Raw genomic sequence first — 20,222 nt, forward strand, 5'->3', positions numbered from 1 at the left:
TATTTCAATTATTTTTGAATAGAGTATGAAAAAGTTTTGGCATTTTTCCGACGTGCTGCAATTATTTTTAAGATTTTCTGTATTATTTTAGAAATATTTTGCGATACAAAATAATAAGAAATTTTGAAGCTGCGACGAGTGCTTATTAAATACACAGCCTATAAGTATGCAATAATAAAACCATTAATTTAAAGAAATGAGAGCGCAGCAGCAATCATGTGCTCACACCTAAATCAGCTGGAACAATGCCAAAGAGAGGCGAAGAAGCAAAATTCCAGTTCTCCTTTATTTGAGCGAGTGTGCCAAGTGAAAGAGTTAGAGCGAGAGCGCAAATGGGTGCTCAGTTGATCGCTTGTCGCTGCTGAAGATCAGTTTGCTTATCAGCGAAATGGACACAGCCCATGGGGGGGTCTCTCAGAATGACATTCAGTTGTGGGTCGAACGCGAACGGCTGCAGTTGACAACGGAGAGCGAGCGCTGGCAATAAAATAAAATAAAACACAATTAAATAAATAAACAAGTAAAAATGCTGCGACACTTGGCGAAAACGGAAGGAAAATTTGCGGCACGCGGCTATCACAGCAAGCAGGGCGTGTGGGGCTATCGTCCAGTTGCCAAGCGAATTTACCAAGGTGTTATTTTAATGAATATAACAATAATTAAAATACAAAACTTAATTATGCTCATAATCAGTGTGTCGAGCTGAAAAGATTATTTCGCGTTTTTTAATCTAACACTATAAAATTTGCAGCTGCTGCTGAGATAAAAATCATTTTTGATAACACTGAAAATGCTTCAGGCGAAATGAAATGTGTATAAATTTCTTGCGGCAAGTGCCGTAAATCAATACAGTATTTCTTAACCCACAAATTAATTTTGTTTTGCTGCTGTTTCCATTGTTATCAATGCGTGTCTCTGTTTCGCCGCAAGCTCTTCACTTCAAACAACAACAACAACAAAAGATGTGCAGCAGCCACAACAAGAACAAGCCGCTTGAAGCGAATTGCTGTGGGTAAACTGAAAACAAAAACAGCCGCAGAGCAACTCAAACTTGTTCGCCTCTAACTCCAGCACACAACTAACAACATGTGCGAAGCAACATGTGTGTAGCAACCTGTTGCAGTTTATTGTTTGTTTATTTTTAAACGAACATAAAACTTGTATTTATATCCAAATATCCTGCAAACTGATAACGAGATAATAAAGATAACGATAATAATACAATTTAAATTTGGAATAGTCTAAAATTAGCAATGCTAAAGAGCTAAAGCGATATACGTAAACCTTCTCATTTCCATTTTGTTAATTGAAATATAGAAATATATTTACTTACAAGTTTCCAGTTGAATTTTAAAGTTGTCAATCTTTTGATCAGTTTGAAACTTTTTAGGAGCTGCAAAAACTGCAGAAATTAAAACGAAACTACGCCCAAACACACACACACACACAGGTGTGTATTCAATGTGTGTGTGCACAGCAAAATAACAAAGTTGAGCAAACAAAGGCCCAAAAATTGGGAATTGGATTCAGGGCCAAAACCAGAACTAAGCCAGCCACACAATTGGCAGCAGCCAATAAAGGGGGGCCAATTGAGGGTCTTATCAACACTGGGCACGTCAGTTCTTATTAACAGGCAAACACACACACAGTTAGAGAGAGAGAGAGAGACAGACAGAGAGACAGACAGAGAGAGGGACAGAGAGAGAGTGAAATGAGTGAGAGAGCGCAAGGGAATGTCAATTGGAATGTAAAGGTGGCCATATCTCCATATGCACTCAGAGAAATAGATGCATATGAAATAAAAACATTTAAAAAGCTTCAGCTAAATTATATTTTAAAAAAATACTACAAACTTCATATCAAATAGAAATCACTTTCTAAAGACGGAAAAATTATTTAAAACTCTGCTTTTTTAGTTTTATTTTACATTCATTAATGATATTTTAGATTTAAATATGGTTTTATAAGAGCCTTGTCGAAACAATAACAATTATTTTTGACTACAGACCATTTGCTGGGAAATATTTTTTCCCCAAGTGTATAGGGCAACAGAATTTTTGTTTGCGAGTCCTTTTAAGCACTCTTGCTCGGACCTCGAGGTGACTTCATATTTTTGTTTTTGTTGACTTGATCCTGTGTATTGTCTGTCATCAGCTGAGCTCAGCGCGCTTCCTTTTAATTCAGTTGACATGCCCAATCAGAGGTCTATTGGTGGTCCTCTGGTTTCCCAGCACATCCTACCGTTCTGCTTGCATTTTGTATTGTTCAGTTGCTGTCGTTTAGCCTGCTGCTGCCTCATATATAACTGTCAGGATGACATTATCCTTTGGTTGCTGCTGCTACTGCTGCCGTGGTGGTTCATAATAATATTTGCACGCCCCCAAAATGATATATACTCGCCACAAATATCATTCATCATTCATTGTGTGCTTTCGTTGTGACCAGACAGTAGAAGGACATGCATGTCCTTTGGGAAACGCAATAAATTGATTTATTACCAAAAAAAAATGTTGTCAAAAGGATTGCATAAATTTTTAAGCAAATTAAGTTTTAATGCATTTCCAAGTAAGCCAGCTGACAACTGTCAATGATCTTTGTGCTCCTTAACTGTGTGTAGCACTTTGTTATCGACACACTCACACACACACACTCATACACTCATGCATACATCCTTTAAGCAGGATAACACTTTGGCACATAAACACCTAAGCAGACAACGAACCATCAACGGCTTAGCACCCGAAAATAAAACACCATAAAAAGCATACCCAATAAAAAACATATCCAGTGCCCATATCTCACTTATGCGTAGCTACAAATTCAAACATCCTGCTGCCAGGCACCGAAAACGAAATGTCCTTTTAAAGAATCTACTAGGAATTGAAATTTAATCCTCAAAATTTTCAAACTGCAGCTTAACTTAAATCTGATTATTTTTTCAAGCAAAATTAAGTAACTGAAAATTTAGATTTTACTAAATATTTAATTAAAATATGTTTTTCGTTTTAATATTCTTTATTTACTCCGATATTATTAGAGATTTTCAGCTATCGGCCAGTTAGCTGTTTTAAATCTCTCTCTGTGAATACAAAAATATATTTTAATTACAAAGAAAAGTTATTTAATCAAATATAATAATAATATTAAAATAATAGAAAGCCAATTTATGTTTCTTAGATTGACAGAGGAGATATCACTTCAAGTAGTCCTATAGTCTTTGATAACATATAGCTTTAAAAGTGAAGATAAAAAATCGTCGTTGATGCTTAAACATTAATATTTAGTTATTTAAGAGCTCTCTCACAAAGATGGTTATAAAAAAGGGCATCTACAAAGGCATTAAATGCCAGTTTTTGTCCAGTCACGATTAAGTTCATATGCTTCACACAACTTCCGGTGTGTGTGTGTGTGTGTAAGCCCAAATATATATGTATATGTTTACAGCATGCCATAAAAGTAAAATGTCAATAAATTCAAAAAGACCGGAAAAAATGGCAAATGCAACAACAGCCACAACAACAACACACGCAAGCAAATACATCGATGGATTCTTCGATATGATTTCTGAATAATTTATAACTGCAAAGAATGGAAATTTATATTGCCAACGGATGTGTTCCCCATTTTTTTGTTGCAGTGTCCGAGGAGGTGCGCGAAGCAAGGAACTCGCAGGCGAATGTTTATCGCTGGGTGGAGGCCTTTCGCCAGCACGGACACAAATTGGCAGCCGTGAATCCCATCAGCATTAGAGCAGCTTCCAGCAGCCAAAGGTAAATACTATGAAGATAGCGAGAGCTGACCCTCATCCATATATATATATATATATATATATATATATATATGTTTATGTATATGTATAATTTATACTTTGTCTGGCGCTGCTTCTTCGTATTTTGTATTGTGTCCATTCTTGCAGCGAGCTGCAGGAATTAAATCCCGCATTTTATGGACTGCAGACACAGCAAACGGTGCGCACCGCTGGGCTTATAAGTGACGCCACCAACGCCCCAGATGATGCCACACAACACAATGTTGCCCAGTTGGAGCAGCTGCTACGCGACATTTACTGCAGCAGCGCGGCAAGCGCCGAGTTTGCCTACATCGAGGTAAACAGCCATATAATTCATACAATAAAATTGCACAGATAGGCTCCGCAAAAAAAGAAAAACAAATGAGAGCTTTTCAGTCGGACATAACCGACTGGGGTATACTCTGTTATTAAAGCTAGATCCTACTTGTGGGGGTGGGTGAGAATAATAATAATAATTGAATAATCATTAAGGTGCCTTTCACTTTGAACCCAGTAAAAAATATATTTACAATTCGGTGACTCCAGTTTTTAAATATGGTTCTTTCGAGGCATATTCAATTTTTGATTGATCTTTAAGAGGAGTTACGCTAACATACCTTCAACATTTAATGGCTCTGGCTCAAAAACTGTCCTGTTAAAAAGGAATCAGAGTATACAAATTAAGCCAAATAATAAACTTTGTTTTTATTTTTGCATAGCCTTGCTGCATGAAGTTTAACTGACCAAATTTGATTATAAATTTGAACAAGAAAAAATATGATTTAGTAATCCAATTTTGATAATAAATTTTTTGCCAAAATATGGAAAGCACAATAATGTTTGTTATAAATGAGTCTGTTCTTGATATCTGGCTTAGCAAAACAAAATTAACTAAAATTTTCAAGCGATTTTTACTATGTTAATTGTGTTATACATTTGTCCAATGTTTAAAATTCATTGCGAAAATGTTGAATGCATTATAGGAGTCGTATCTTGGGTCAGATACATTGTCAGCAACTCACCAGCTCATATCAAAATGATTATATTATTTTATCATATGCACGGTAACCTATTTGACCTATTTTATCTCCTTCTGAGCCTATAACTGTTCCAGCAACCCCAATTCATTCACGAATGTCTTTTATTCTTCCGAGCTTAAAACATGTTTTCCTGGAATATAAAATCTTTTTCTTGCCATGGCTGATATGATTTCCTCTGAATATTCTTTCACAAAATCCGCACAGTCCGGTACAGACTATACTTAGTTTAGACCTGTAAGTACTACATGTCAATTCATTCCCCGAGATATTACATAAATAGACGGACTGACGAAGCTGACTAAATCGACACGGATTATAATGGTGGACAAGAAGATCTTATGAGATTTCAAGATGCCTCCTTTAATTACACACTTAACGACAATATTATAAGGACCTCTGCAAGAGTATATATAATTCAAATAAAACCTGGCAATTCCCTTATAGAATACCGAGGAACGGGAGTGGCTTGCACGCAACTTTGAGGCACAGAGGCAACACCAGCTGCAGTCGACGGAGCGCTGCGAAATCGCCGAGCTGTTAATTAAGTCACAGGCATGGGATAATTTCATGGCCCTCAAATTTCCCACGGTCAAGCGATACAGCGGGGAGGGCGCTGAGTCCATGTTGGCCTTCTTCTGGCAGCTTCTACGCGACAGCGTCCAAGGTCAGTGGGCTGACATGCCGAAATGCTGAAACATCACGCACCCAACTCCCAACTCATCCACCCATTTACCATTTACCCAGCTGGGCGAATCAAGCGAAATACTGTCCCAGAGATGGGCGCGTGAGTAGCTGAAAATGATAAGCTAATCGCAAAGAAAGCGAAATTATCTTATCTAATCAATGTCGGGTAGAAAATGAAAACAACAGTTAAGGAAAATCCAAGTCTTCCAATTTTTGTGTTTATAAACAGATTACAGATAATGACAGGCCAAGCAACAGAGATCCGTTTGGATCCGTACATGCCATAATAAGTATATTCATTCCATAAAGATTACCTTATCTATATATATTTTTATATCATAATTCATTTAGCATTCGGTTCTCAATAAATTAAGTTCGTATAATCACTTTAAAAAATATTTAAAGATAAGAATTGCATTAAATAACCCTTTTTGTAGTGTAACTTATTTGTAAATCCCAAATTTGTTATACGAATATTAATATTAATATTAAACCTATTCAATTTTTAAAATTGTATCATATATTAACATAATTAATTGATTTAACAAATTTAATATTAAAATGTATATACTTATCTTAAAATATGTAAGATAAATATTTTAATATTAGTTACAAAATTAAATAATAATTAATGATAAAATGTCGAAGAAGATATAAAATCTTAAGCAAGCCGAACCAGATATATGTTTAAGATATTCTCGAACCAGATTTATATTTTAGATATCTTTAGTAATTCACCAGTAATTCAGATTTTTGTTATTTTATAAATTTAATATAATTTAATTTGAAAACATTTTTAAAACTAAATAGAAACGAAACCTTTCTATTTAAAGCTACTTATTCCAATTTAAGAAATAATTATTGTATATTTAAAAGTTATTATTAATATTGTTATAATATTTATTATTTATTATTATTAGTAGGATGTATTTTCACACTTTCATCTCTATGCATCAGAGCTCCACATGACTCTTGAGAGCAGAACTTGAGATGCTCACATAGCGGCACTCGCTTGCTTTAACCCTAATCTGATTTTCTCGCCAAAACTTTGTTTCTTTTGGCATGGCCCACCTATGATGACAACAATATCAACAACAACAACAACAACAAAAACAACAACTATGACAACAGCGAACATTGAGCAGTTGGTGCTGGCGATGCCCCACCGAGGACGCACCTCGTTGCAAGTAGCGCTGCTGAACATGCGGCCGGCAAAAGTTTTTCGCAAACTAAGCGGCGCATCGGAGTTTACCGACGACATCGAGGCCATGTCCGACGTCATAAGTCACTTCCGTAAGTGAAACTTTTCTTATTGGCGGCGTTTTATTCTTATTCTTTTCTTTTTTTTTTGTGGACGTGTGTGGCTTTCGCCGGCCCACGCTGCGTATGTGTAATTTAATTAAACCCACTTCTTTCGCAGATGTTTCTGAGCAGCTGCAAGTGCTCGGCAAGAGCATCAACTTCAGCATGGTTCGCAATCCCTCACATCTCGAGGTAAGTTTCTCAATTTAAGTCACTAAATTAAGCAATTACAAACTTAAGTCCTCAAGAAAGTAGTTCTTTGTTGATAAACTTAAAAAAGTATTCATGATAAAAATAGGAAAATTATTTAACATTTTAAGTACAAACCAAAGACTAAATAGTTACTATAGATAAATATCTCTTTGGTACACAACTTTTTATGTATATTAAAATTAGCTAGATTTATTATTAATTTAAACTAGTTTTAAAATTCTAATCGTCAATATTTTTAAACGAAAATTCGTTTTAAGATTTCCAGTCCGCTGACTTTTGTTCTTTTAGGTAAATAAAATCAAAAATTGTATGACAACTACACAATTACGCAAATTTATATTAAATATATATTAAAAATAAGCTTTGTCAAAATTTAAGGAGTCTTAAGGAGTCTCCGGTTGAAAAAATATTGCTTCTTTAAATAATTAAAAGTTGATATTTTAAGAATTCAATTACTACATCAATCATGATAAAGTCTTAACTAAAATAAAGTCAGTTAGATTTTTGTTCCTAAATCAATCAGGATTTACAATATTCAATATTAAACTTTAAGTAATTTATTAATATTTATTTAATTTAATTTCCTCTTTTTAGGCCGCTAATCCCGTATCCATGGGCAAGACGCGCTCCAAGCAGCAGACTCGTGGCGAGGGATCCTTCAGCAAAGATGGCAGCGCTCAGAGATTTGGTGAGCATGTGCTCAATGTGATACTTCATGGTGATGCCGCATTTCCCGGCCAGGGCATCAATCAGGAGTGCCTCAACATGGCCTATGTGCCCCACTTTGAGGTGGGCGGCAGTCTGCATCTGATCGTCAACAACCAGGTGGGATTCACTACGCCAGCTGAGCGTGGCCGTTCCACCGATTACACCACGGATTTGGCCAAGTCTATACAGGCGCCCGTCTTCCATGTCAATGGCGATGATCCCGAGACATTGGTTCGCATCACCAATCTGGCCTTCCGCTATCAACGCGAGTTCCGCAAGGACATCTTCATAGATCTGAACTGCTATCGTCGCTGGGGTCACAATGAGCTGGATGATCCCACCTTCACCAATCCTCTGGTCTACCAAATCATACACAATCGTCAATCGGTGCCTGATCTTTACACCGCCGAGCTGGCCAAGCAGGGCGTACTCAGTGCAGAACAAGCAAATCAACTGCGTGATAATTATATTAGCCATCTCACTGAGGAACTGGCACTGGCACCAACTTATCAGCCACCACCATCCTTCTTTGAGAAGCAGTGGGCGGGCCTGAAACTGGCCCCCGCCAATGAACTGACCTATTGGGACACGGGCTTGGACTATGGCCTGCTGCACTGGATTGGCCAACAAAGCGTTGCATTCCCCGAAAACTTTGTGAGTGAAAATGTGTAAACACTTTAAAACATTAAAACTATGCTGCAACCGACTGTGGCATACTCTGTTCTCATTGCAAAATATCAGCTGAGATGAATATACATCTAGAATCTGTTAGAAATTAGATATATTCTCAAATCAGAATCATGCATGGAAACAAATCCTTTAATATTTTAGGGCAATCACCGTATAAACTTTTTCGATTCGTGAACAGAGTATATACATTTTTTTCGATTTCACTAGAGAAAAGAGAATTTTCTTTTCACAGAACATTCATCCGCATCTGCTGAAGACTTTTGTGCAAGGACGGTTGAAAAAACTGGGGGCTGGTGCCAAAATCGACTGGGCCACGGCGGAAGCCATGTCCATTGGCAGCCTGATGTACCAAGGCCACAATGTGCGCCTCAGTGGCGAGGATGTGGGTCGGGGAACCTTCTCGCACCGGCATGCGATGCTGGTGGATCAGCAGACAAACGAGATGTATGTGCCATTGAATAGCATGGAGGGCGGCAATGGTGGCAAACTGGAGGTGGCGCACAGCATTTTGTCCGAGGAGGCAGTGCTGGGCTTTGAGTACGGCATGGCCATTGATAATCCACAAAACCTAATCATCTGGGAGGCACAATTCGGTGACTTTGCCAATGGTGCCCAAATCATCATCGATACCTTCATTACCTCGGGCGAAAGTGAGTAAATTAACTGCCAAACTAAGCTAGGAAAAACCGTGCTAATTCCTCATTCGTCAGGTAAATGGATGGAATCGAATGCTTTGGTCATGCTCCTGCCACATGGCTTCGATGGTGCCGCCTCGGAGCACAGTTCCTGCCGCATCGAGCGTTATCTGCAGCTGACCGACTCCAAGGAAACGGCAGCCGATGGCGAGAACGTCAACATTCATGTGGTCAATCCCACAACTCCAGCTCAATACTATCACGTGCTGCGTCGCCAGCTGGCCAGAAACTTCCGCAAGCCATTGGTAGTGGTGGCTCCAAAGACACTGCTCCGCCTGCCAGCAGCCACCTCAACGCACGAGGACTTCCAACCGGGCACAATGTTCAACAATGTTTTAGGTGAGCCTCTTCGCATTCAACCCTTGTAAAGTGTATTATAATTTGTAGTGCATTATTGTAATGCATTGAAGGAAACTTTTCTGACCCCATTAACTATATATATATATATATATATATATATATATATATTCTTGATCAGCATCACTAGACGAATCGATATAGCTATGTCCGTCTCTAGTCTCCAATGATGAAGCTATCTTTAACAAGATATCCAAACCAAACTTACCCAATATTCGCATCATTATGCTCCTACCTTGCGTACGTCCTTGCATCTATCTTTCATAGGAACAATTGTATGGCTTTAAATGTATAGTCAAATTTTGAAGACTCTGGATTACGGCATACCTAATATAGCGCTTGGCATAGGGTATAATAATGGTGTGCAAATGTACAGGCCGGCAGAGTTGTTCTCCGAGCAAGTTCCTTCTTCCCTTCTAGAAAAGTTCAGTGTTTTTAGAAATAACTTTAATTTTCAAAATGCATGCGGCAATAAATACGTTTCAGTGGCAATAATGTTTAATTGGGGCTAGCGTTTAGTAAGTTGTAAGGCATCCACTAGTGGGTCACATTTTGGCCCTGGCACTCTCGCATATAATGACCATAGTTTTAGCTGACGACTCAAACAATCTGGTCTTCTAGGTGACAGCAGCGTGGAGCCGGAGCAGGTGCGAAAGGTCATCATTTGCAGTGGCAAGCACTACTACAACCTGGCCGAGGAGCGCGCAAAGCGACAGCTTCAGGATACGGCAATTGTGCGCCTCGAGTCGCTGGCACCGTTCCCCGTGCAGGAGTTGCAGGCACAGCTGGCGCAATATGGCAACGTGCAGAGTAAGTTCGAATCATAAACTTGCACAGAATAAGTTGCACACTAAAAACCAACTAAAAAAAACCACCCACAAACCCCAGCTTTCGTGTGGAGCCAGGAGGAGCCTCGCAATATGGGCGCCTGGACGTTTGTGCGGCCACGCTTTGAAAATTTAATTGGCAAGGAGGTAAGCCACATTCACACACATCCACACACCCATTCACACACATATTTAGATATGTCCGTAATAAAAAACAAAACTCTTACACAGCTCCAGTATTGTGGGCGTTGTGAGGCGCCAACAACCGCCACCGGCATTGGCAAAGTGCATAAGCGGGAAGCTGATGAGATTGTTGCTGCCCCATTTGAACTTTAGTGTGATGTTGCTGCCTGCCGCCTGCCACCTGCCAGCCGCTACCCGCCGCCTGCCATCTGCCGCTTGGCTTCACTCCTGGATACTGTCTACATGCCAACACCAGCACTTCCCCGACCAGCCTGCCTGCCCGTCCACATATATCACAAAGTACTTTAGCTCAATAAAACTGACAAAAAAAATAAAGTAAACAAAAAACAAATCGGTGTGCTCTAATGCAGTTTTATGGACTGGCTGATATCCTGTAGTTTGTTGAAAAAAATTGTCATTTATAATGAGGTGTACAAAATACATCTTGCGACAGTCAGTTGCAGCCATATGCTTTTTCCTTATAATATGGAAATTAGAATTTTTTGAAATATATTTTGTTCCCCAGTCGTTAACGTGCAAATTTCATTTAAAATGTAATTATGAAATATTAAAAACATATATTTTTAATATATCCAACTAATGTGGAATAAAAAAAATTCTTTCTTGTTTTCTAATTTATAAAAAAAAATTAATTGCATTTCTCACGATTGAAATATTTACATATGATCAGATAAACTTAGCGCAAGTTCTGTTTGGCCCAATCTTAACTACTGATAATTAAATCTGATGATTATGCGTCGTTAGCAAATATAGAAAAGCCCACAACCTTGACCTTGTTCAACCTTGACAACTTGCCGATAAATATATAGAAGATAGCTGTATATATTTAGGATGTTTTGGCTGATAAGAAATGCATTACGCACTTTATAGAGTCATTGATGACACCTGCCGCTTCACAACATTCAACACTTACTACCTATTTCTGGCTACAGGATATTTAAGAAGCAGCCATGCTGTAAAAGGCGGTACATAAAAGTTCAATGTGGCATTACAAAATAATTTATCGTATGAAAAAACCAAGTCGAAACTTTAAGCCAAAGTTTTTAATTGTTTGCTGTTTTTGTAGTTGTTGTGGTCAACGCTTGTGTACATAATTTGTTGTTGTTCCTATTATGTGTAGTAGTTTCTGTGCCATTGGCATCATAATAAAGTCCAAGGTTTTATGCCAGTGACAGAAAATAACGACCGAGCCAAACCAAAAAACATCAAAAATCCAATTTAACCTACCGTAAATATTTATTATGTTTATGAAACATTTTACAGACTTTCAATTGGTATGGTTGAAGCAGTGACCTAACTTAAATATTTATATAGTAATAAATCGGAGGATTTAGTATACGGACTATCATAGCTGGATAATATAATAAGAGAGATTTGAACAATAAGATACAAAAATTAATATACGAGGTACATATAATAATAAGCTACATAAATTAATATGACTGCAATGTGTATGTGGTATATAGATTGAGAGAGTGAGGGTGAGATCTGAGGATTACTACATATAAGGCGTTACCAAGGGTTCTAAAAGATTGGAAAGGTATTGAAAGAATACTAAATAAAAAAACAGGTTAGAACAAAGTCTCATCACGCTTAATTTCTAGATGGTCAGTTGCAATAACTTATATGACCTGCCTGCCATAGACATGCTCTAGAATATCGTAAAACTCGCTGGACGTCTTATATGCAAAATACAGAAGTCACATCCAGAACAGAAATGCCAAACAAACGGCCATTATAACAAAGGCAGTTTCTCGACAATTGGCATTATCCCAGCCGCACTCCAGATCGAACTTCAGAGCCTGTGCATATTAAGTGAAACATTAATAGAACATTTTGGAATCCTTGGCATTCAATAGACTTACCTCCAGCAACTGTTGACCGCCTTTATTTTCACAATGCGTCTCGCGAAGATCGTCGTCGTGATCATCGCAATTATGGCGTCCATAAACCTGACACGGTGAATTCATAAACGTACGGAAAACAGTATCGGTCCAGGTCTGTGATGAGCATATATATTGCCGGCGCTTCCTCTGCCAGAACTCCACCCAACTAACATCAAAAAGATGATTCAAATTATTAACAAACAGAAGGGATGTGGAAAACTCACCCCAAGTCGCAATCGCAGCTGAGATCCGTGTGTGACATCTTCAGATCAGTGAGAAAGACGCTATTTGGCAGATATGGCACTGTGCCCGTATTCGGATTGGGTATCTTCTTCAAGTTGCGATTGTGATAACGTATGTCCAGCGAAATGTTTCGCACACGACCCATGTTTTTAAAGAAGTTTGGAGGCAATGCTTGCAGCGAGGTATTAAATAGTTGCATATACAGATATGGAGAGCGCATGCCCTATTTTAATGTTAAAGTAGTCAGATAAAATTGATATTATTATTATTACAATTACTGAGAATAACCCAATATACAAATATAACAACTTAAGTCTTTGACTATGTCTTAGTTCAAGAGAAAATATACTTACTAATAAGATAATAAATAATTTATCTGATAATTGATAGCAAATATTTACACAATCAAATTAAATAAAAATTTGAAAGGTGTTTGAAGCATAAATATCTTAAAAATGGAAATGAAAAGTTCCTAAGAAATGTATTGAAATAGGAATGGAACGTAATCTAATCATTTTGTATAATTTAGGATGTAATTGTGGTCAAACTACAAAATAAATTCATAATTTAATAATAGTTACTAAGGACTAATTACTCTTTTTATAAAAGAGACTTTTCGTTGTCAGATAATTTCGTTATTGATTATACATAAGTAAGTTCAATCTAAGCAAACTCACCCGCAGAATGCGTTCGTGTAGATTTGTAAATTGTGGTCCACTGAAGGTAATATTGGTCATTTTGGAGGGCAGCTGTCCTTCCATTTCACGATTCAAGTCAGTGGGCATGCCCATCTGCACTGTTTGCATCTCCTGCGTGGGGCCCGAGCCCTTCTTCACGATGCGCGTAAAGGGCTGTGGTGCCTCAATCCACAGTTCGCGTATATTGTGATGATGGCGCAGCAAATGGGGTATATTAAAGTGCTCCAAATGCGAATAGGCAGTCAGTTTGAGGGAACGCAAATGTGGCAGTGAGTCGAGGCAGCCATATTCAAAATAATGCAATCGAAAGTTGGATATGTCCAACATTTCCAAATCCTCATTGACCCCGTCGAAGCTGTTGTTATTTAGCGAGGTGATCGGATTGCCAGAGAGCATTAGGCGACTGTAAGTTAAAGATGCACCAGTAAATATATTAAATTATTTCAAAGCTGTAGATCCACCACTCACCGCAAATGTGGCAGCGATTGTGTCATTAGAGGAACATTAGTCAAATCATTGTTAGACAGATCCAACATGCGTAGATTGCTCATATTGCTTGCCAGTTCCTGTGGTATTGAGGGCAACTCATTGTAACCCAAACGGAACTCGCGCAGATACTTCAAACGTATCTCTGGCACTGTGCTCAGCGATACATTCTCCAGGCCCAGCTTAATCAGTGACGTCTCCAGACCCATGAACGACTTATCCATCACCTTAAGATCACGATTGTGTGAGAGATCGAGAACAGCCAGCTTAGGCATTGTGGCAAAGACAGCATCGTCAATGCGCAGCAAATAGTTGTAGGAGATATCCAAATAGCGGAGGGACTAAAAGATACAGATATGTGCAAATTATACATTAGAGAAAGCATATATATATTTAAGAATATAAAGAATATAAATAGATGTTGAACGAAAGCTTTAAGACAACTCGAATTAAAAAAGTAATCAATTTCAACACTTAATAAATCTTCGCTTGTTGATCTGATTGATTCTCATTTCAAATTTCTAATAATAATATGTAAAGATTTTCGAGCGATGATTAGTTCTTACCCTAAACTTATTCGACAAATCCATGCTGTGTATGGTCGATATAAAATTATTGGATAAATGCAGTTCGCAAAGCGTCAAGGCAGCCAAACTGGACAATGATGAAGATGGTATCTTCAGTAGCATATTGTGCGAGGCATCCAATCTGTCAAAATAAGTAAATGTTTGTTTTTAGATTGAGATGAACTTTTAGCAAATCGGCTAGTTCACTCACTTTTCCATGCCACTGTTGTAGAATAGATTGTCAGGCAGACCACGTAGTTTATTGTGTGAGAAGTCAACAATGCGCAATCCTTGCACAGGCTTAAAAATATCCTGTGGTATATCGGTCAAGTAGTTGTGGTCAAAGTAGACCAACTGCAGCTGTTTGGTATTCTTAAAGGCATCAAAGTCCAGTTCGTGTATCCAATTGTAGCTTAGATCCAGCCATTGCAAATTTGGCATGTTGCCAAACACATCTCGCGTGGTGTTCTAAAATAAGTTTATTTATAGAGTGTATATTGTAAATGTTGTAGATAAACTTGCAACTACAAAAAAACAATTGTTTATTGAGCACTTTGTCATGAATAAATTACACTACTTTGACTTATTTTCAGTAATATATCGAAAATAAATATATAAATCTAAATAGTTATATATAATTTGTTTAAAATTATAAAATTAATTATTAATTATTAATATAATATAATAATTTATAATTTTCATTTTATAAACTATATATTTTATATTTTATTTGTGATATTTAAAATTGGAGGTTAATTGTAACTTTTAATTTAAAAAAATGTATTCTTTATTAATTTCACATTATTTTTATTTAATTAGTTATATTTTAAATTTAAATGAAACTGTTCCTTTTACTTTCAATAATATTTAATAGTATTTTAATTACTTGTTAATACTTTATTTAGGTTAAATACCAACCATTAGTGAATTGTAACCCAGATGCAAATGCGTCAATGTGATCTCAGCGGGCCGGAAGTAGCCGGGATATATAATGGAGATATTATTGTGGGACAGATCCAATATCTTGATGTTGGAGTGGTACACACCGCCTACAAAGATCGAAGCCCATAAACATAACTGATATTATAAGTATTTATAAGGATATACCATTTTCATTGCGGCCACTCCAGGAGGAGTTGTATATCAGCTGCTTGATCTGATTGTGGCTAATGTTGACATTCAGATTGGATAAAGTGCCCACTTGATCGAAGTAGTCAAAGTTAAAGTTGGGCAGCTGATTAAAGGCCATATCCAGAATCTCCAGCTTGGGCAGATTTTGAAAGGATTCCTCGGCCAAATTATTGAGTTTATTGCCACGCAGACTCAAATATTCTAGCTCATCCAAGTTCATAAAGGCTCGTCGTTCCACCTTGTCAATTTTATTGTCATCCAATTGGAGTTTTCGCAACGCTTCCAGATCAAAGAATGTGTGCTGCGATATCGATGACAGATAATTAAATCTCAGCGAGATCTCCTCCAGCTTCGAGTGTATATCGCCCTGGAAAGTGCCCTTGAGCACCTGCTCAATGCGATTGTCATGCAGCTCCAATAGTCTAAGGTTCTTTAAGAAATGAAAGCTAGTATCGCTCATGCTGGTAATGTGATTGTTGCTAAAGTCCAGCTCCTGCAGGGAGGTCAAATGACGCAATGCCTCCGCAGGCAAGGCGCTGCCAGAGTAGCCATGCGACATCTTCAGTGAAATGAGCGAGTGACCAATCTGAAAAAGGAAGATTAATCATTTTAATAAAGTTATCAATTCTCAATTTAATAATTAATTCAATAACTTTGTTCTCAAAGCAAGCAACCGTTGATGATTTGAACTTACATATTATTTTCATTCTATATTAAATAAACATAATATTAAATTTATTGATTTTATTTTTGCTTTGAAGAGCAAACATTTGGATTTTGATTCACTCATTTTTGGCTTGTTAATTTGATAGCTTTATTTGAAGAATTTATCATTTTTGAACAGTTACATTATCAAAGCAAATACTTCGTCAGTTAAGAGCTAAATAAATCTTGAACCAAAAAGAAACAATATCAACTTAAAACAAGAATTTAATTTTTTGTAATAGTTACCAAAACTCATCATGAGTACTTTAAGTTGATTTTCTACTTATTAAAGCTTGAATAAATTGCTTGAAATTTGTTAAATATGTACTTAAATTAAGAACCAAGTGTCTGGGCGAACTTAGTTAACCTTACCTCATGAAAAGCATCATTCTCAATGCTTGAGATTCCATTCTCGCTGAAGTCCAATCGCTTCAGACCGCGGACATGCTTGAAGGCATGCGATTGTATTCCTGTGAGGCTGGCCCGTGTTATCTGCAGATCCTCCAGTTCTACGCCAAAGTCTTTAAAGTCATCCGCTCCGACAGAAGAGGTGCCCATGCGCGATATGGACAGCGATCGCATGTTCCGCATTCTGGTCATACTTTTTGAAAATAAATACAAAAACGATTTGCTCGGGTAAAGGGGTGTGTGGGGAGCAGGGCTATTGTTCAGTGCTGGGGTCACTTACTTGCGTAACGTCTGTAGATTGGTGGGGTCATTGCGATCCCCGCTAAGATCCAGTTTGAGCAGCGTATAATGCATGGCATTAAACGTTTCCGTTGGCTTCGGGATTTTAATATTATTATCACGCATGCTGATCACCCTGTATTTGTGATGGAAGAGGGAAATAAGTGTGTATTGGTTGGGTTATTACGGTTTGCATAGTACATCCATCGCCTCTTTTTCCATTTGTAGTTGCATTCGGATTGGTCACGTTCCTCGAAAGCAGGTCACACACATTAGCCCACATTGGGGAAGCCCCACACAGAAATATCGTTGCATTGCTGCTGACAATCGGATTAGGGGTTCTCGGTTTTCTCACCTCAAGACATCGAAATTATTGAAGAGTTTGTGGTGCAGCTTGGTCAAATTGTTGCCGGACAAATCCAGAATCTGTAAACTATTCACCAGACTATCGAAAGCCACCGGAGAGATATTGGTCAGTCCACAGTAGCGCATATAAATCTCACGAATGCGTGCTGGCTTGAAGGCATCGTCCTGAAAGTGGCAAATATGTTTTATATGTTATTTGTATAATATTTTAATTTCTATCAGCAATAGACAATTGAATACTTTACTTAATCCTAATCCATTCCAAACCAATCACTTCAAGAATCATTAGAGGCACTCACCTTTAGCGTATGTATTGGATTGCCATCGAAGAAAGTGCGATTGACTGTATCGAAATACTTGAAGGAATTCGGAGGCAGCACTTCGATGTGATTATACTCCAGATGAAGATTGTCCAGATTCAGTTTGGTACTGGCTTTAATGTCATACGTCTCATTGCCGCTCAGCGACCAAATGACATTGTGAGAGATATCCAAGGTGCGCAGACTTTTCAGCGGACCCAGTGCATCGTAGGGTATCTCCGACAGTATATTATCCGTGAGCAATAAACGCGACAAACGCGGCATGCCATCCACAAAGACATTGGGATCGATTTCAAACAGACTATTGCCACTCAGATCCAGTGTCTCCAGGTTGAGCAAACCCGTGAAACTATGAGACATCAGCATCGATATGCAATTCTCGCCTAGATTCAGATTCTGCAACGAATCCTCCAAGCCGCGGAACGAGTCATGATGAACAGTTGTTATATGATTATCAGACAGATCCAAGATGCGTAGTTTTTGTAGATGACGCAATGATTTCGATGGTATCTCCACCAGATCATTTTGGGGGAGTATGAGCTCCCACAAAGAGCGTTCCAATCCGGTGAAGGCATCATCTGGTATTTCAGTCAAATGATTACCCGAAATCTTTAATCGATACATGCCCGTCGATTGCAGAAAATACGGTTCGATCTCTCGCAGACCCGTGTTCTCCATGTGCAGCATGAAAACCTGAAACAAATATGCATAAAAGAATTTCCTACTGCAAAGATTCCTCTTCTTACTCACCTTGGATTGGTTAACCATGCGCGGCAGTGCTGGAAACGGAACATTCTTGCAATGGACAATGCCCAGATCTGTGGAAGCCTTCGAACACGTGCACATCACATTGTAGGTGCATGGCGGATAGTGTGTCTCCTCCATTTCCCGACTGAACATCGAGGCACGCGCCAACGACATCCAGATCATTATAATCAGTGTTATGGTGAGGAAGGCATAGCCAAATTTAAAGAAGAACTCCAGTCCCTAAGAAGAACAGAACAGAAAGGATTTGAGACTTTGCCAGTTAAAAAGTCTTCTAGCATTTCAGTTGCTAGACAAGTATTAAACATTCCAGGAAGTAACCAGCAAGCACAAATGTCTTTTGGTCTTGTGGGGTTTCACTTGGTCTTCGCTCTGCTTTTCTTTTGTGTGGTCAGTTTTTCTTTTTTTTAATCAGCCCTTGGTAAGAACAAAAAGGCTTGCACTTTTAAGGCTATTCGTTCAAGCGTATCGAATGTCCTGTTTTCATTTTCAATTAGGTAGCTTCGAGAAAACACAGAAGTTGCTCGGAAATTGGAAGTGTCAGGATTAATATCGTCATTTGCAAAGCGTTGCAGAAATGACTCTCATTAATTTATTTAATGTTGAGTACTTTATTTTAAAAAAAATTGATCTCAAAAAACTATTAGCTTTTAAATATTTATTATATTTTGTCAAGAAAAAAGCTCTTCAAGAAATGACAAATATTTGAATTATGAATCCAAAATCGAATTATTTATTTTTTTTAGAAAGTTTTGCTTTTTGACCTACAATTAAAAAAAAAAGCTTATATCTACAATTTGAAACCTTAATTAGTTTCATCATTAACTACTTTCATTATTCGATAGGAAACAGATTTTACAATTCAGAATTCAAGTAACTTAACCAATTTTTCCAAAACTTATTATTTTAGAGCACATTTTTTACTTAACCATTTTGAAACACTTTTGAAATTCAAATGAAATTGGTATATAAATATTATTAAATTTAATGAACAGTGGACAACAAGAATTCAAAGAATTTAACTTGTTTTTTTTTTCAAAACTTATTATTTTAGAAAAATGTTGTTTTTTTTACCAAAAATTAATAAATTGAATTAACAGATGATAATAAAAATGCAAGGCATTTAACTCATTTTTTCTAAACTTATTATTTTCGAGACCATTTTGTGTACCTTACCATTTTTAAGCGGGTGTACAAAAATTAATCAATTTAAATAACTCTTATATCAATCAATATTTGTTGACTTCTCGCGCAAAGAAAAAATAAAGCACAACCAACACACTAATCGACAAACGACCACTGTTATATATATTCATAAAGATTTATTTAAATTATGCCCGAACATTTAATACACACCATTTTGTTAATTGGATTATTCAGTCGCGTCAATTGGCATTTAGAATAACGTTTAATTTAATTTAGCTGCTAGGCGCTTCTTTGTTATTTTAATTGAATATTAAGTGAAACTTAGTTTAATTTGTTGTCAGACACAGGATGTGCGTCACTTTTGAAGCCTTGTGTGTGTGTGTGTGTGTGTATGTGTGTACAGGTGTGTTTGTGTGTGTGTGTGTGAGCCAAAGCCAAAGATTAATCCTTTTTAGGGCAGCAGCAATACGTCCGAACCGCTGCGCGTTTCACGCACGTCTGAGACTTGAAAATCAATCGGAGTGCGCATTTGGCAAGCAAAAATAACTGGCGCAAGTGGCGCACGTTGCTAATTGGATTGTAACATTTTGTTGGGGCTGCTCATTTGGTTCCATGGCGCCATCATTGGGCACAAGCCCAGGCCGATTTATGTGGCATTACTGTACGCCTGGTTGGCTGCTCAGTTCCGTTTTGTGTTTAGAATATGGCAAGCA

The 20,222-nt window shown here is 37.6% G+C and overlaps 2 protein-coding genes across 2 annotated transcripts; one reads left to right on the forward strand and one right to left on the reverse strand.

Annotated features, from left to right (window-relative positions):
• Nucleotides 1-428: 428 nt before the first annotated feature.
• On the forward strand, nucleotides 429-10,963 carry LOC6569607 (probable 2-oxoglutarate dehydrogenase E1 component DHKTD1 homolog, mitochondrial). Its single transcript, XM_001996114.3, has 12 exons — nucleotides 429-632; nucleotides 3,638-3,770; nucleotides 3,917-4,106; nucleotides 5,275-5,494; nucleotides 6,646-6,807; nucleotides 6,935-7,008; nucleotides 7,624-8,391; nucleotides 8,660-9,077; nucleotides 9,138-9,461; nucleotides 10,101-10,289; nucleotides 10,368-10,453; nucleotides 10,538-10,963. Exons 1-12 carry the CDS (start codon nucleotides 527-529, stop codon nucleotides 10,640-10,642), a joined length of 2,775 nt encoding a protein of 924 aa, XP_001996150.1. The 5' UTR covers nucleotides 429-526; the 3' UTR covers nucleotides 10,643-10,963.
• A 759-nt stretch (nucleotides 10,964-11,722) lies between these two features.
• On the reverse strand, nucleotides 11,723-20,009 carry LOC6569606 (chaoptin). Its single transcript, XM_032741591.1, has 15 exons — nucleotides 19,720-20,009; nucleotides 18,349-18,585; nucleotides 17,578-18,291; nucleotides 17,268-17,443; nucleotides 16,914-17,048; nucleotides 16,598-16,826; nucleotides 15,497-16,106; nucleotides 15,308-15,438; nucleotides 14,601-14,857; nucleotides 14,390-14,531; nucleotides 13,806-14,164; nucleotides 13,317-13,740; nucleotides 12,621-12,862; nucleotides 12,376-12,562; nucleotides 11,723-12,312 (listed from the first exon to the last, which is right to left on the reverse strand). Exons 1-15 carry the CDS (start codon nucleotides 19,720-19,722, stop codon nucleotides 12,211-12,213), a joined length of 3,948 nt encoding a protein of 1,315 aa, XP_032597482.1. The 5' UTR covers nucleotides 19,723-20,009; the 3' UTR covers nucleotides 11,723-12,210.
• Nucleotides 20,010-20,222: the final 213 nt, after the last annotated feature.

Source organism: Drosophila grimshawi, unplaced genomic scaffold (assembly GCF_018153295.1).
Source record: "Drosophila grimshawi isolate 15287-2541.00 unplaced genomic scaffold, ASM1815329v1 contig_311, whole genome shotgun sequence".
Classification (NCBI taxonomy): domain Eukaryota; kingdom Metazoa; phylum Arthropoda; class Insecta; order Diptera; family Drosophilidae; genus Drosophila; species Drosophila grimshawi.

What these genes read in the sequence shown, in the direction of transcription:
- LOC6569607 (XM_001996114.3), top strand. Translation starts at nt 527, where the DNA reads ATGCTGCGACACTTGGCGAAAACGGAAGGAAAATTTGCGGCACGCGGC. An exon ending in TCTACGCGACAGCGTCCAAG is followed by an intron (nt 5,495 to 6,645) that starts GTCAGTGGGCTG and finishes CTATGACAACAG; the next exon opens with CGAACATTGAGCAGTTGGTG. An exon ending in AATGTTCAACAATGTTTTAG is followed by an intron (nt 9,462 to 10,100) that starts GTGAGCCTCTTC and finishes CTGGTCTTCTAG; the next exon opens with GTGACAGCAGCGTGGAGCCG.
- LOC6569606 (XM_032741591.1), bottom strand. An exon ending in AATCTACAGACGTTACGCAA is followed by an intron (nt 16,827 to 16,913) that starts GTAAGTGACCCC and finishes ATTTTCAAAAAG; the next exon opens with TATGACCAGAATGCGGAACA. An exon ending in CAATCGCTGCCACATTTGCG is followed by an intron (nt 13,741 to 13,805) that starts GTGAGTGGTGGA and finishes TTTAACTTACAG; the next exon opens with TCGCCTAATGCTCTCTGGCA.